Here is a 16,572-nt window from a genome sequence, read left to right as displayed (position 1 = left end):
ATCCTAACTAGGAGGCTGAGATCTGAGGGTTGTGTTTTGAAGCCAGCCCAGGCAAGAAAGTTCATGAGATTCTTATCTCTAATTAAGCACTAAAAGAGCCAAAAGTAGAGTGTGGTTCAAGGGGTAGAATGCTAGCCTTGAGCAACAGAGCTTAGAGGCAGCATCCAGGCCCTGTGTTCAAGCCTCAGGTCTAGCACCAATACACACCCACATAATGATAGTATACATTTTATAATATTATTACCATATATGCTATTATAGGTTTATATAATTTAATAAATATTACTATATATTAATACATTAATATATACATCAATGTTATATAATATATATTTATATTGCATATAACAATATACAGTATAATATAAATATATGAAATATTATATATAAAACATTATGTATTATAAAATATAACATATAATGTAATATACAACTATTACATAATATAATCTTATGTAATAGTATATTAGATATAATATATGATAACATATATTTAATAAATATCATTAAGTATTTCTTTTAGTTGAAAGAACTATCTCATATATTACTTACATATGATATATAAATATATTGTATTTATATATTACATTTATGTGTTATACAGTAGATAGTATATAATTATATTTATTATATTATTGTGTTACACGCTTATTATACTATATGGTATATATTGTCAATTATGCATTATATATATTTCTTTTAGTTGAAAGTATGACCATAGAAAGTACTTACTGCCAATCAGAGGGGTATATGCATTCTCATTGCGAGACACCAGGGAAGGTAATCCTGCCACAACACAAGCAATTCCGTCAAAGAATGTTGAATGAGGAGCGACAACAAAAATTGGTGCTTCCAAAGGACTGGCAATCTTTCCTTTCACAGTAACTAGAAATCCCATTGAGAAGAACAAGGCACGACCCAGAAACTTCAAAGCTGGGTGAGTAATTTTTCTACAAAAATAAATACAGAAAAAGACATAATTAGCTTCTGGAATTAAAGCTAGCTAGCTTTACTCTGAAATACAATGAGGAAACCCAAACATGCCAGAGAATGTCACTTAAAATAGGAGGAAAAAAGACTAACAGCTAACATTTTCCTGAAGCCAGGCACTATTCTAAATGCTTACCTATAATAATGTGGTTTATCTTTTTTCCAGTACCAGGGTCTGAACTCAGGAACTTGTACTTGCTCCGCTGGCACATTACCACTTAAATCATGCCTCCATCATGGCTTTTGGTTAGTTAATTGGAGATGGAATCATCGAGGGTTTTCTGCTCATGCTATCCTCAACCATGATTCTCCAGATCTCAGCCTCCTGAGTGGTTAGGATTACAGGCATGAGCCACTGGCATCTGGCTCCTCTATTAACTTGTAATTGACAGCCTAATGTGATGAAGTGCTCATGATGATACATGGTACTTATATTAAGTACTTCTTATCATCATATGTTTTCTAATTACTAAGTAGTACTTATTATTCTCATTTTGCAGATGAGAAAAACAAGGCACAAAAAATAAGGCAAACTCTTGAGCACAAGCATGTACAGCAACTAAATGGACACATGATTATAGAACCATAAAATGATAGAGATGAATTTTCAATATGCATCCCACTCTCAGACCATCCAAGCCCATAAACACAGTGCTGCCATCTTCCCACATTGGGAAGCCTGGTGCTGGATTATTTTAGGAACAAATTTTGGAACTAAATCTTATCTCCACTGTCATAGTGCTTAGATATCATCAAAAATTTCAGAAGTAAAACTGCCACCTGGTTTTCATGACACACACACACACACACACACACACACACACACTGAGAGAATGCTAGCATTTGGTGACTCACATCAGTCCTTCAGAGGACTGTAGTTGGAAGTCACCCTAGGTAGAAAAGTCCTTGAGACTTCATCTCCAAAATAAGCAGCCAAAAAGCCGGGCTGGAGGCATGGCTCAAGTGTTAGAGTGCCAGCTAAGCCAGCAAGGAGAACAAGCTCAGGAACCTGAGTTCAAAACCTGGTCCTAGGGCTGGGAAGGTGGCTCAGTGGTAGAGTGCTTGCCTTGCATGCATGAAGTCCTGGGTTGCATTCTTCCATACCACATATACAGGAAAAGCCGGAAGTGATGTTGTGGCTCAAGTGGTAGAGTGCTAGCCTTGATCAAAAGAAGCTCAGGGACAGTGCCCAGGCTCAAAGTTCAAGCCCCAGAACTGGCCAAAAAAAAAAAAAAAAACCTGGTCCTAGAAAAAAAAAATGATTCTACTACTACAGATTAATTAATCAAGCTGTGCAGGACATGTAAGACAAGTTCCTGATTTCATAAGCTCAAGAAAAACACTCAGACATTTACGTCCCTCCAGTGGAATGGTTATCTCAGTAAGTAAATAAACACAAAGTTTGCCTGAAAAGTAAAATGACGTATGTGTGGTCCTCCCTCCCTATGTGTGGGAAATAGTCCCAGGAAGCCTGAGGGGTTCAGACAACTTTCAGATGCTCAAGTCTTTATATAGCATGATGGAGCATTGCACATGGCCCATATATCTCTTCCCGTAAACATTAGACCATCTCTAGATTACTTATGACAGCTAAGCCAATGAAATGCTGTGTGAGCATTGTTTAGAGAACAATATCATTGGAAAATGCTTGTACATATTCAGTATAGATGTCATTTTATTTCTGAATATCTGTGGTCTACAGTGGGTTAAATCTGAGGGTGTGAAACCTGTAGATAAGGAGGGCTGAGGGCTGGGAAGGTGGCTCAGTGGTAGAGCGCTTGCCTTGCATGCTCAGGCCCTGGGTTCGATTCCTCAGCACCACATAAGCAAAAAGAAAAAACCCGGAAGTGGCGCTGTGGCTCAAGTGGTAGAGCGCTAGCCTTGAGCTGAAGAGCTGAGGGACAGCGCCCAGGCCCAGAGTTCAGGCCCCACGGCCGGACCCCAAAAAAAAAAAAAAAAAAAAAAAAAAAAGGAGGGCTGAGAATGTGTCACTTACCAGGTAACTAACAAGAACTTAAAAATACATTTCCAGTCAAGTGCCTGAGCCTCACACTTGTAATCCTAACAACTCAGGAGACAGAGATCTGAAGATCCAGGTTTAAAACAAGACATGGTAAAAAAAAGCCCCAGACACTCTATCTCCAATTAACTAGCAAAATGCCAGACTGGGAGCATGGCTTAAGCAGTAGCATGCCAGCTGTGAGCAAGAAAGCTGAGCAAGAGCTCAAGAGCAAGAGCTCAAGTCCCTGAGTTCAAGCCCCAGTATTGGTCCAAATAAATAAAAGTAAAGTAAAAAAAAAATGGAGGTGGGGAATTCCACAGACTAAAAGGGACAAAAGTCTCAGGTTTCTCTCCTATGCCAAATCTAGAAGTTTGTGTGTGAGGGGGTGGGGGGGAGGGGGCAGAGAGGAAAGTAGAAGGGGGTTGTTTGGGTAGAGGAAGGGTTCCATCAGCAGGGGAAGAAGGGGCAAAAGAATCTGATATGAGGTCCAAGGTGACCATGATCAAAGTGTATCATATAAATGTATGAAAATGTCACAACCAACTCCATAACTCGGAAGCTAGGTGCTGGTGGTTCATACCTACTCAGGAATCTGAGATCTAAAGACCAGTGTTCGAAGCCAGCCCAGGCAGGAAAGTCAGTCAGACTCTTACCTTCAAAGCACCACCAAAAAGCTGGAAGTGGAGCTCAAGTGGTAGAGCACTAGCCTTGTGAAAAGGTAGCTCAGTGGTAGAGTGCTTGCCTTGCATGCATGAGGCCCTGGGCTCGATTCCTCAGTACCACATAAACAAAAAGAAAAAAGCCAGAAGTGGCGCTGTGGCTCAAGTGGTAGAGTGCTAGCCTTGAGCTGAAGAGCTGAGGGACAGTGCCCAGGCCCAGAGTTCAGGCCCCAAGATTGGTACACACACACTCTCTCTCTCTCTCTCTCTCTCTCTCTCTCTCTCTCTCTCTCTCTCTCTCTCTGTGTCGCTGTTTCTCTCTGTCTCTGTGTCTGTGTCTGTCTGTCTGTCTGTCTGTCTCTCTCTCTCTCTCTCTCTCTCTATCTATCTATCTATCTATCTATCTATATATATATATATATATATGTAAGACAGTACAATAAACAAGAACTTAAAGAGAGTTAAATGAGCTTTCGGTCTCATTGTCTTAGCCATGGTGTAAAATGCAGTAAAGTATTCTCTGAGGAAGTTTCTGTGACTAATTTCACAAGAAGTAGAAGTGACTCAGCACACACACTCGTGGTCGGAGGGAAGGTTTGCACCTCCCTTCTTCCCCTTTCCTTTAGAGCTGAGAGCTCTGTTCATGCAGACAGGCACACAAAGGACTCCCATCTCTACACACTTCATACAGGGGTGGGGAACATCTGGGCTGTGGGCTACATAAAGGCCCATGAAATCATTTGACACAATATGGGACACATATCCTTCTCATTGGCTGCCTGAGCTGACAATTTTGTAAGGCCCACAGATGATGTCATAAATATCAGAATGGGCCATGACAGAAAAAAGGTTCTACAGACCTGATGCACTGGTGCAGTTTCTTATACATCTGCTTCAATACGCTGCGTATTCAGAGTCATTAGCATTGCTCTTTAGATGTTTAGAAAACTGGCTAAAAGCCAGCTGCTGACAGCTCACACCTGTAATCCTAGCTACTTGGGAGGCTGAAAGCTGAGGATCATGGTTTGAAGCCAGCCCTGGCAGGAAAGTCTATGACACTCTTATCTCCAACTAACCTGAAAAAGAGCTGGATTTGGGGCTGGGCTTAAGTAGTAGAGTGCCAGCTTTGAGTAAAAATCCCAACTAAATGCTCCAGGACCTAAGTTTTAAGCCTCAGTACCAGCACACATACGTGCACACACACACACACACACACAAGCTAAAAAAAAAATCTGGTGCCACATACTAACTACATCTGTCTGAGAGGGGATGCACAAGAATAGTGCTTTAATTGACAAAAGTAGAACTTCTTCTTCTGCAACAAAAACAATAAAAACACAAACAAAAGGAAACTGTCCTTTTCTAATATTTATTTTGTTTGCAGTACCCTTAGGCCATCCCTCTCATCATCTTCAATTTTCACAAGCACCTAATAACAGAATATTCTGCACACATGTTATGTATAAAGGAATGAGTCAAGCAACCCTTGAATGTGGTTTTCAACCACACACCCTTGAGTTCTAGAACAAAGGAGTGTGTCATGCAAGGAATGAGCATTCTCTGGGGCATTGACAGCACTGGTCTATTTTCACTCTAACTGTTTCATACTAACATTTGCTCATCAAAATATGAAACAAATATTAAACCCCACATTTTTTTTAAAGCTTTCTTTTTTGGCATGGGCGAGGAGCTGTCTGGTATCAGGGCTTGAACTCGGGGCCTTCTGCTCTCACATGGCTTTTCCCTCTACCACTTGCCATCACAGCATTTTGGCAGTAATTAGAAACAGGACTAGAGTCTGGGCTGGCTTTGAACTGCTACCATCAGATCTCAGCCTCCAGAGAAGCTAGGAGTACATATGTGAGCCATCAGAACCGGCTGCTTTAGAAACTTCCCAGAACAGTGCTTCTCAGAAAGTTTGAAGGATATATCCACTTTGGTTATTTCTCTACATGAAGTCTCAGAGTATCTTTGCTCAGGAGGAGGGAGCCCTGGACAAATGGGAGCCACCATCTCCCTACTTATATATCCTGCATAGTTGAAAGCCAGGCACATTGTTGTACCACACTTACTTGTTATGATGGGGGTCACACAGCCTTTTAGTCTAGCTGGCCTGATTTTCCTGATCTCTACGTTCTAAATAAAGTGGTATTATAGGTATGAGTAGCCACACACTCAGTCTCTGTTCATTCTTGGTCTTTCTCTGAAACCATCCATACTGGATAATGCTTGAGACTCAGTTCCATCCCTTCAGTGCTGACATTTAAAAACACTAAATTAAACTGATTAATACCTAAAGCATTGTTAATAATAATCACTAAGTAATAAACAAAAATTACATAATTAATCCACACAATCAAGCCTCTGCAGAAAGCATACTACTACTATGGGAAGACAAGAGTCAAGTATGAAAGTTGAAGAAAAGCAACTTAGAAGATGCCATCTTTTCAGATATACTAACAGAGTATCCTTCAGGACTATCCATCATTTTCTTTTGTTCAACAACCCAAGAGAACAGAATCTTTTTTTTTTTTTTTTTTTTTTTGCTGGTCCTATGGCTTAAACTCAGGGCCTGGATGCTATCCCTGAGCTTCTTTTACTCAAAGCTAGGACTCTGCCACTTGAGCCACAGTGCCACTTCCAGCTTTTCCTGTTCATGTGGTACTGAGGAATCAAACCCAGGGCTTCATGCATGCTCAGCAGGCACTCTACCACAGAATCGTTTAACAGAAGGCAATCCGAATGTGATGTGCAGTTATTTCTACATAAAGTAAAGCCAGTTTCATCTGTCAAAAAATGAATTATTAAAACTGAGTGGGTGGATACTCAAGCTTATCATTGACTAAACCATCATAAACTATTTTTGAACTTGCATTTGGAGACAGTCCTCCCTTACCTCCTCCAGTCGGTTATTGGATGGGTCAGCTTTTCAGGGCAACACACAGTAGCCACTGCAGCAAATGGCCATGCCAATAATAAGATGAATGCCACCATCAAGGCACGCAGGGGAAGCAGGACGATTCCAAGAAGGAAAATCTGAAAGTCAAAGTTGTTAAGAAACAGATGCATGGCTGTGATTTTAACACAACACGCTATCAAGCAGAGCGACGCAACAGGAATGTTTTATACTAATCATGCATTCTCTCAAGGAAGAACTGAATGCTATCTTGTATCAGAAAAAGGCTTACATGCAAAGAAAAATCAGAAATGGCATCTGACCTCACAAAGCCTACTTCAGGCAAAAGGAAAGGGGAAGGCAGCCACACGACCATCTAATCTACGCATAGATAAAGGGAACTCGAGGATGCGGACGGGCATAGAAAAGGTGTGCCTGACTTGGTTAGCCAGGACTTGGTTAGCTGTTACCTGGATGGTCTTTGCAAGCAGATATTATCAGGGTAAGGAAGGGTGATTGCTTTGGGGGATACAAGTAGGAAGAAGAGTGTGAATGAAGATATGGGTGTGTGAAGAAGTAAAGGCACTGTTTTATTCACTTTTCAACCCTCTGAAACTAATAAGTGGATGAAGAAAAGAATACAAATAGCAATGGAAAGTACATAAATCAGAATAGCAAATAGTATGTGAAAGCTTATTACATGTCAGGTACTATAAGCATGTAATTTATTTAGTTCCTCCAACCTAATATTGTTTTACACATAAGAAGTAACGACACAAGGATAAACTGAGTTGCTAAATAATGTTATGTGGTTAGAAAGTGTCAGGACCAGAATCTGAACTCAGTTTCATTACAAAGGCTTAACGCATAGTCCTTATACTACCCTGCCTTTTAAATGAAATAAATGATTGTTAACTGCAACACTAATGTTGTCTTCATTCTATAAGCCAATGATGTTACTCAAACAGGGTCTTCCTTTTATCTCAACTAGCTTTTATAAGAATCTGAGCATCATTCAATAACTTTCAAAAATCTTCTAGTAATCTGATCTCAGCCATGGTCCTAGTGATTATAGTTTTAAAATATGACTTGGAATCAGGAAATGTGTCCTCTAAAGTTTTCTCCTTCAATGTTGCTTTTGAAATGTATTCTAGATCCTTTGCATTTCCATTTAAGTTTAGAGTTGTCCATTTCCATGCAATCCACATAAGCCTATTAAGATTTTTATAGGTTATTGTGGAAGAACTGTCATTATAATAATATTGATTCTTCCAACTCATAAATATGAGTTACCTTTCATTTTTGTAAGTCTTCGTTACTCTCAAAGAACTATTTTGTTGTTCCCAATGTAATAGGCTTGTGAGGTTGAAGTGAAATAGATTCCTAAGTATTTGATATTATTTTATTGCTATGCTATAAGTATTACTTATTTCATTTTATACTTGTTTGCTGGTAGGATATAGACATTTAGTTGATTTTCTTTCTTTTCTTTTCTTTTCTTTTTTTTTGTTGTTGTTTTGTTGATCCTGAGGCTTAAACTCAAGGCCTGGGAACTATCCCTAAGCTTTTAAGGCAAGTGCTCTACCACAGTTCCACTTCTGTTTTTTTTTTAATGTTTTATTAGAGATAAGAGTCTCACAGATTTTCCTGCCTGAGCTGGCTTCAAACTGTGATCCTCAGATCTCAGCCTTCTAAGTAGCCAGAATTATAGGCATGAGCCTCCAGTGCCTGGCTCATTTCTTTTTGTTCAGACAAAAAGAACTGAAACTTGAAACAGGTATCTGACACATGCTTTTATTAAGTAGCTGGTGATCAATAACCTGAGCCACATCTCTGACCCCATTAAGTTGATTTTTAAGTTTAGATCTTATAGCTTATGACCTAGCCAAGTTGACATCTTAATTCAATAGCTGGTTGTTTTGTAGATTCCTTTGGAAGTTATTCCTATACAATCATGTTGTCTGTGAGTAAAGACAGTTATAGTTGTTGTTTTTCTTTCTAATCTAAAGCCTCTTGTTTACTTTTCTTATCATATTGTATTGGTTAGCACCACTATGCAATGTTAACTAGAAATGGCAAGCAAGGTACTTACATTGTTCTAATACTTGGGTATAGAGGTTCAATATTTCACCATTACATTACTGTTTGTACTTTATAGATGCCCTGTATCACACTGAGCATTTCCTTTTATTCTTTCTTATCCTTAGTGGGCACTGAATGTGACCTCATTAACCTCCTAAATTTTCATATGTACTGAGATGACTATGTTTTTTTTCCATACGTCTGGTGCCATGGTGAATTACACTGAAATTGAAATTTCAGTGTAAAGTAACCCTTGTTTTTTTGGGTGTGAGACATGATCCTTTCTGAAAATGCTGTATTTTACTTACTGGTATTTGGTTAAGAGTTCTCATATCTCTGATCGTGAAAGCTATTGGTTCTTACTTTCTTTTCCTGTGTTGTGTTTTTTCTGATTTTGGTGTCATGCAATTCTAAACACATGTAACTAGTTGGAAATTGTTCCATCCTTCTTTTCTTTTTGAAAGATCTTGTGTATGTGTCCTTGACATGTTCCTAAATGTCTGATAATTTATGTCATATAATCTTGACAATCTTTCAAATGTGGATGCAGGTGTGAGGGTGCGTATGGTATGTATTAAAAATTCACACTCTTGCTAGGTCCTGGTAGCTCATGCCTGTAATCCTAGCTACTTTGGAGGCTGAGATCTGAACATCATGGTTCAAAGCCAGCCCAGGCAGGAAAAGTCCACGACACTCTTTTCTCCAATTAATCACCAAAAAGCACGAAGTGGAGCTATGGCTTGAGTGGTAGAGTGTTAGCCTTGAGCAAAAAGCCCAGAGATAGTACCCAGACTCTGAGTTCAAGCCACAGGACCTGGGACTGGTACATGGGCATGCACACCTATGCATGTGCACACAGAAATACACATACACACACACACACACACACACACACTTCACTATGCATGTGCACACAGAAATACACATACACACACACACACACACACACTTCACTCTTTCATAAAAGTCTGCTAATATTCTTGTGTATTTTTAGTTTTTAGTTGTTAATAATGTCCTCTTGGTAAGCGTTATGTAATGATGTGTGCTTTCGTTCCTGGTGCTTGTGATCTGTATTTTCTCTAGTAATGGTAGGGATGTTATTAACCTATTCTACGAATATACTAACAAAAGGGTTAACTTCATTAATTTTCTTTGTGGTTTGTTTTCTCTTTTGTTGATTATTGCCCTTATATTCATTTCCTTTACTTAAGGGTGTGTGTGTGTGTGTGTGTGTGTGTGTGTGTGTGTGTGTGTGTGTGTGTGTGTGTGTGTATCTTTCATTATTGATGACTTCTAATATAATGTTTTGTAGTCAGAGAGCATGTGTGTAGTGTTTCAATCTTTGGAAAATTATTGGGATTTTTTCCAGCTCAGCACTTGCTCTATTTTGATAAGCACAGTACGTATACTTAAAAAGCAGATTCTGCAATTAAAGAGGGGTGGCTAGTGTTCCAAATGTCAATTCCTTCAAGGTGGTTATTGACATTGTTTGAATCTTCTATGCAGTTTCATTTTAATCTCTGGCTTCATCATCCTATTTTATTAAGTAAATTAGCATCCTCAGTTATATTAATATAGGGCTTTCCATTTTCTTTCATACTTTCAATGCTGCATAAACATTGTGCTAAGTTTTCCTAACTGATTGTCCTTTCTGTTTTACAAAACATCCCTTTTGATATAACACAACACATCTTGAATTCTATTTTATCTGTTGTGAATATAGTAAAATCAGCATTTTACTCTTAAGGTTTTCCTAGTAGATTTTCTTCCATTTTATCTTCCATTTATATTGAAATTTTCTGGGTCTTATATTTTATCAAGTTTGATATTGGCCTTTCAATTGGAAGGTTTGGTTTGCATATATTTAATGTAATTATTGATGTTTTGGGGTACAGGCTTTTGGTTTAGCTATCTCTTTTCTGCATGTCTCATGTTTATATTTCTCCATTTTTCTTTTTCTGCTTTCTTTTAGGGGATGGGGAGGTGAAGGGCTCGGAACAGTGTCTCCCAGGCTAGCCTTGAGCTTGCTACATAGTCCAGGCTGGCCTCCTACTTCAGCCTCCCAAGAGCTGGGATGCAGAGAGCATCTATATGTGGTCTGTAAAGTCCATTCAGTGACGTTTTCATTTCAAACATAATACTTTCAGTTTTAGCATGCCATTTGGTTCTCCTTTATGAAAGTTTCTGTTTCTCTTCAGGAGTTCCTGCCAAGTATTTACTTGTTATAATTATCTTCCTTTAAGTCCTTGAGCATGTTTAAAATAGCTCCCTCCAAAGAGCTACTTACAAACAAATTCCTACATACATTATTTTTCTATATACCTACTTCTGTAAATGGTTAGCTCTACTTTTTCTTTTGACCTAGGCCCATTACTTTATTTCTCTGAATTTCCATTATGTTTTTTAATTGCCCATTTTGAATACTATATTGCAGATACCTAGATTCTGTTACTTTCTTCTGAAGAGTGTTGATCTCCCCCATGCCCAGCAGGTGGGTAAATTTCCAGCCAATTAATACCACTTGGTAGAGGTTTGGTTTTATATTTTGCTAGAAAATTGGGGGAGGGGGAATCTGCTCCTAATCTGAGACTGAAGACTTAGTCCTAGGACACAGCTCTTCTAGGAAGGACATTGTCTCTGTGAGGTTGTCTTGTAAAGCCCGTGGTGCTCACTGAGGTCCTCTTCCTTGCTGGGGCTCTAACTATAGTTGCCCTATTGTAAGCACCAGTCCAAATGTCCTGTCAGCTTCTTCATCCTTCTGTTGCTTTCTCTAGGATCCTTGCAGGCTCCTGTGCTAATATACACTTTGAGGATTGAACAAAGATGAGAGGAATTCACATACCAATTTGTGCTTAGCTTCTTACCCTGCATTCTGCCCTCTGTCTTATGTCCTCCTTTGCCCTCTGCCCTCTGCCCTCTGCCTCAACAGACTTAGGGCTTATGAGACCAAGAATCTGCTCCTATGTTGTCAAGAGAACTCTCAGGACAAAAAGAGGAGTGGAGAGAAATTTCACATAATAACGATAATATTCTTACAAGAAACAATTCCTCCTCAAGTTTCTGTCTTATTTTTTGCCATCCAGAGTGCCTTCATATAGATGTTGTACTTTGAGATTATAATTTGTATGATTTAAGTTTACAATGACTTTGGGATTATAATTTGTATGACTTAAGCTACTCCACTATGCCTGGGACCAAGACTTTCCCTAGTATATTTCACTTAAGAACTAGCTCATAAATCCAGTAAAGCCTTGTAATCATTCTCCTTCCTATCAAACAGATATGTGATCAGACACCTAGATAGTTCAGAACTTACACAAAGGTAATCTCAGACCAGTGTAACATTACTCGGAGCTCTATGCAGATGGCAGATGCATGTACAAGGGTAGTTGGTCTTTGTGGTACCATGGGGTTTTGAAAATGGGACTATGGGGAAGATAAGATAATACAGTCCCCAAGTCATTCTGGCAGATTATTAGCTGAGACTTTCTTCCAGGAAGATCTCATCACTAGAAAAAACAAGAAATAATCCTGACTGCTGAAAAGAACCACAGCATAGAACCTGGAAAGAAAGTTGGAGAGGGGCCTGGGTGCTCTCCCTGAACTCTTTTGCTCAAGGTTAGCACTCTATCACTTTGAACTGCAGCTCCACTTCTGGTTTTCTGGTGAGTAAATTACTCATGCTTTATCACCAGAGATGAGTACTATATTTTGTATGTTGTAGGCATGCAATAAAAAATTTAGTACAAATAACTCCACAGTTAGACCCCTACTTTCCATTTTATACTCTATATACTCTTTATCTACCACCAAGTGGTTGAATCTTAAATAGAAAAAAAAAATAAGAAAAAGAGAGCAAAGCTAAAGCTAAACCCTATAATGAGATGCAAAAAAAGATAACTGTCCTTAGTCAAAGTATTGCTCATCATTTAAAATTCAAATTAAGTCTGAATTAATTACATGAAATCATACTTAAGGGACAAGATGCCAATATTTTAATTTGGATGACATAAAATATTGTTTATAAACCAGGTCCATTTGATTTTTCTCTTTGCCCAGATTATTTAAGTCACTGAAAAATCTGTGGTGTCTTGTTATTATGTTTTTAAACTTTTTATAAAAGTATCCCGTCTTCTCTCTGCATCTTTTCTTTCCCTCCCTTCTCAAAAGACCTGATCCCTTGTCCTTATTCTTTTTTTTTTTTTGGTCGGTCGTGGGGCTTGAACTCTGGGCTTGGGCGCTGTCCCTGCACTCTTCAGCTCAAGGTGAGCACTCTACTGCTTGAGCCACAGCACCACTTTCAGTTTCCTAGTGGTTTATTGGAGATAAGAGTCTCACGGACTTTCCTACCAGGGCTGGCTTTGAACCGCGATTCTCAGATCTCAGCCTCCTGAGTAGCTAGGATTATAGGTGTGAGCCACCAGTGCCTGGCTTGTCCTTAATTCTCGGACCCACACCTTTGCCCCTCTCAGACGAAAGCCTTCCCCTCTCAGGCCCACAGCTCTTTTTCCTCCCTCTCAATCTAAGCAGTGAATTTTAAGTACAATGTGCAATTTGTAGACAATAACTAGTGTTAAATACCAATATTAAGATCAACAAATAACACTTCTTTACATAGTGCCTCTATTTTAACACCCATTTTAATTTTGTGGTACTATTACTCCAACTTAACCGATGAAACTGAATAGATAAGTAGTTCAGAAAGATGAACTGACATGGCCAAAGTCACACCATTAGTAAATGACTAGCTTTTCTAGCCACAACGTGGTACACCATTACACGATCGCCCTCGGAGCGTTCTTTGAAAGAGCTCTCTAAACAAAATTCACTGTAGGTGTAATAACAGATAGTTATACATGTGCCACTTGGGTCCTCCCTCCGAAGTATCAAGCGAAATGAATGTGTATACTTTCATTTGAGTGACACGGATTTGACTAAGTTTAATCTTGAATGCTGGCTGGCCAGTGAGTTTCAAAGTGTTTCAGGTGTCTCAAGAGAGAAAGACAGGAAGATCAGCTTTGAGAACTCTCAAGTTTGGTGGCACTGAGCCTGTCAGCGCCCCTGATCTGCCTCTTCCTCTTCCCATGCTTTCTTTGACCAGACGTCTATCTTCCTCAGAGAGGAAGTCAACGTGACTGGACTGCTAATGGTAAGGTACCCCTGAATGAGAGAAAAGGGAAGAGAGGGGACACTTCTCGGTGCAGCCAGCGCGTTTTTAACCGTGGAGGCCATCCGGACCACCTGTCATCCTTCAGGATCTCAGGATCGATTCCTGATTAAACACTGATTCCCACATCTCTCTTCGCTTGGATTCCGATTCCCCCAGCTTGGGTGCCTCGGCTCAGCTCCATCATTCCAGCCTTACCTGTTCCAAGTCCACACCTGGGCTCCCGAGCCTCCGCCCTCTCCGCACCCATCCCAGTCTGCCTCCTCTCCCTCCTCAAGAAAGAAAAACTAAAAGGGCCCAGCTCTTCCCTGTCCGGTCTAGGTCCGCCTCGGTGACACTCACACGAGCTCAAGCCAGGGTTCTGGGGGCCCCATCCCCGCTCGGACCCCCTCCGCTCGGGATCCCCTTCCCACCCGCCAAGTTCCTCCACCTTCAGACCTGCATCTCGGCCCCCTTCGGATTCGCAGCACTTCCAAAGCCCCCTCTCGGGTCAGATCCATGGCCCCTGGCTTCCCGGCCGCGGGTCCCGCGTGCACCACGCCCCTCACCTGCACCCGGACCCTGCGCGCCCCTCACCTGCACCCGGACCCCGCGCGCCCCGCGCGCCCCTCACCTGCACCCGCCGGGCCGCGTCGATCCGCGTCTGCTGCACGAAGGGGTTGGGCACAGACGGCGGGAAGAACGACGCCTGGCGCGGCACCATGGGGGGCCGCGGCCCCGGGTCGCCAACGCCCGCGCCCGGCACTGTGGCCGCCACCGCCGCCGCCTCGGCGCACCTGCTCATGGCTCAGCCGCGCGTGGGACCCGAGCAGAACGCGAGATGCACAGCGCGCGCGGGCGCCGCCTGGCCCCGCCACAGTCCCACTGAGGTCCCAGCCCTGGGAGCCGCTCCGGGGCCTCTGCGCACGCGCAGGTTACCTAGCCGCCCAGGGCTGGCGCCGGGTCCCTCAGCTCTAGCCCCACCCTCGGAAGCGCCTGCCGCGCCCGTTTGCTGGTATGGCCACGCCCCCTTTGCAGGTGCGCGCTTTCCTTCAGGACAGTGAACCCCCCTAGTGGACCTCAATATCCCTAACCCTGCAAGGACAAAACACACCAGACAGCCTTCTCTGCTTGTAGGGTCAGGAAAACCAAGAATGTCTCTGCATTGTACTGGTTCCGTGTCCAGTCGGCCTAATCTCAATCTTCCCGGGACTCAGTTTACCTAAATGAAGAGAAGTAGAACCTAGATCCGGGAGAGATTGACCAGTTAGCTTATTCCACTAAGTGACTGAATTCGTGGAGGTTGGGGCTTGGTATCTGTTTGACTTCTGTGTGTGCTTTGTTTTTGTGTAAACAACCACTTTGGGTATTTGCAGCTGATAAAGGCATTGGTCTCAGGAGTGAAGTCAGACTCATGGAAAACTTATAGGCTGACAATGGGGAGATGGCTCCTCACAGGAAACCTGCACTGCTGCTACTATGAAAAAGACCAAAATAAATACATAATAAATAAAAATGTGGCTTCCACTGCAGATGAGGAACCCAACACCGAAAAGGGAAACAATGTAGGCAGTGTGGCTCCATTTCACCCTGAGGAAGTACTAGGGCCTGATGGGTAGGAAGCTGGGGAAGGGAGAAATAAGGGTTTTGCAGGATCTGAAACCAGTTGATGGGGCCCTAAAGGAAGGGGACCGCTCATCTTTAGCGATCAGTCTGCTCAGAGCATGCAGAAGCCAGGACCCTCTGAAATGGGCTCTGGGACAGCTACTTCTCCAAATTTACCCCCTACCAAATCCCAGAATCTTCCCATCCTGCCTCAGCCTAACTTACTTAACTTCGCTGAGCCTGTTGCCTCCTCTGAAAGTAGATTATCCCTACCAATAGGATCGCAGCAATAATTAAGTCAAGCGATGCATGAGTAAATGTTCATTAAAAAAAACACTCTAGAAACAGTATGTTGGGGATCAGATAGAATTTTCTCTCAGCATAACACAGAATTTCCAGTAGAAGTGTGGTACAGCCATGATAGAAGTTTCCCAGCCTTAGGAGTCTTCATAACCTTCGAAGATTGTCTACACTGTGGCTCTTTATTCAGACACCTGCCTTCCAGAGCCCCAGAACCAGAACCAGTGGGCAAGCTATAGAGAAAAGATGACTCATTCCCTGCTACTACCCCACTTCCTTCCCCAGCTCTGCCAAAGCCCTGAAGGAATGGACCATCAGACTATCAGTAGCAGGTACCTCTGAATAAACCTAGGTTTTAATCTCAAAGCAGGAAGGGACTAGAAGATGTATGACAGGAAGAAACAAGCTCACATTATTCTCCCCCCATGTGTCTACTTAGGGAGATTTCAGAGCAAGGTCATGCTGCTGCCAAGGATGCTGGGTTAAGACTGAAGCCTTTGGTCAGCCTTGACCTTGACTCCAGTTCTGTTTTACCTAACAGCTCTCTGATGCTGGGCAAACCCTAGGAAACCACTAGCTTTCTCTAGACCTAGTCTCTTCATCAGTAAGATGCAGCTAGCTAACCACATTTTTCCTTCCAGTGGTACTAGAGATTGAACTCAGGGTCTCATATTTGCAAGGAAGGCTCCTTACCAGTCGACCCATACCTCTTTGGTATAGGGCCTCACTTTATGTCTGGGCTAGGCTAGGCTGCCCTCTTCCTACTTGTGCTTCTCCACATCACTGCAGACAACAGCTTCTCACCACTTCCCACAGCTATCAGTTGAGATGGAGTCTCATGAGCTTTTTCCTTTTTATGTTTCAGTACCTGGGCTTGAACTCAGGACTGAGC

The 16,572-nt window shown here is 41.7% G+C and overlaps 1 protein-coding gene across 1 annotated transcript in view; it reads right to left on the bottom strand.

Moving 5' to 3' along the window:
* The window catches only part of Lpcat2 (lysophosphatidylcholine acyltransferase 2), a 60,367-nt gene extending 45,787 nt beyond the window's left edge, over positions 1 to 14,580 (bottom strand). Inside the window, exons 1-3 of the mRNA XM_069992318.1 lie at positions 14,410 to 14,580; positions 6,548 to 6,687; positions 733 to 950 (exon numbers count right to left, since the gene is read on the bottom strand). Coding sequence (XP_069848419.1) covers positions 733 to 950; positions 6,548 to 6,687; positions 14,410 to 14,580 — 529 coding nt within the window. The remainder of the gene's footprint in view (positions 1 to 732; positions 951 to 6,547; positions 6,688 to 14,409) is intronic.
* Positions 14,581 to 16,572: the final 1,992 nt, after the last annotated feature.

This window comes from Dipodomys merriami, unplaced genomic scaffold (assembly GCF_024711535.1).
Source record: "Dipodomys merriami isolate MVZ:Mamm:240054 unplaced genomic scaffold, mDipMer1.0.p SCAF_41, whole genome shotgun sequence".
NCBI classification, from domain to species: Eukaryota; Metazoa; Chordata; class Mammalia; order Rodentia; family Heteromyidae; genus Dipodomys; species Dipodomys merriami.
The sequence above is the reverse complement of the archived record's forward strand: the minus strand, read 5'-3'. Positions and strand labels throughout refer to the sequence as shown.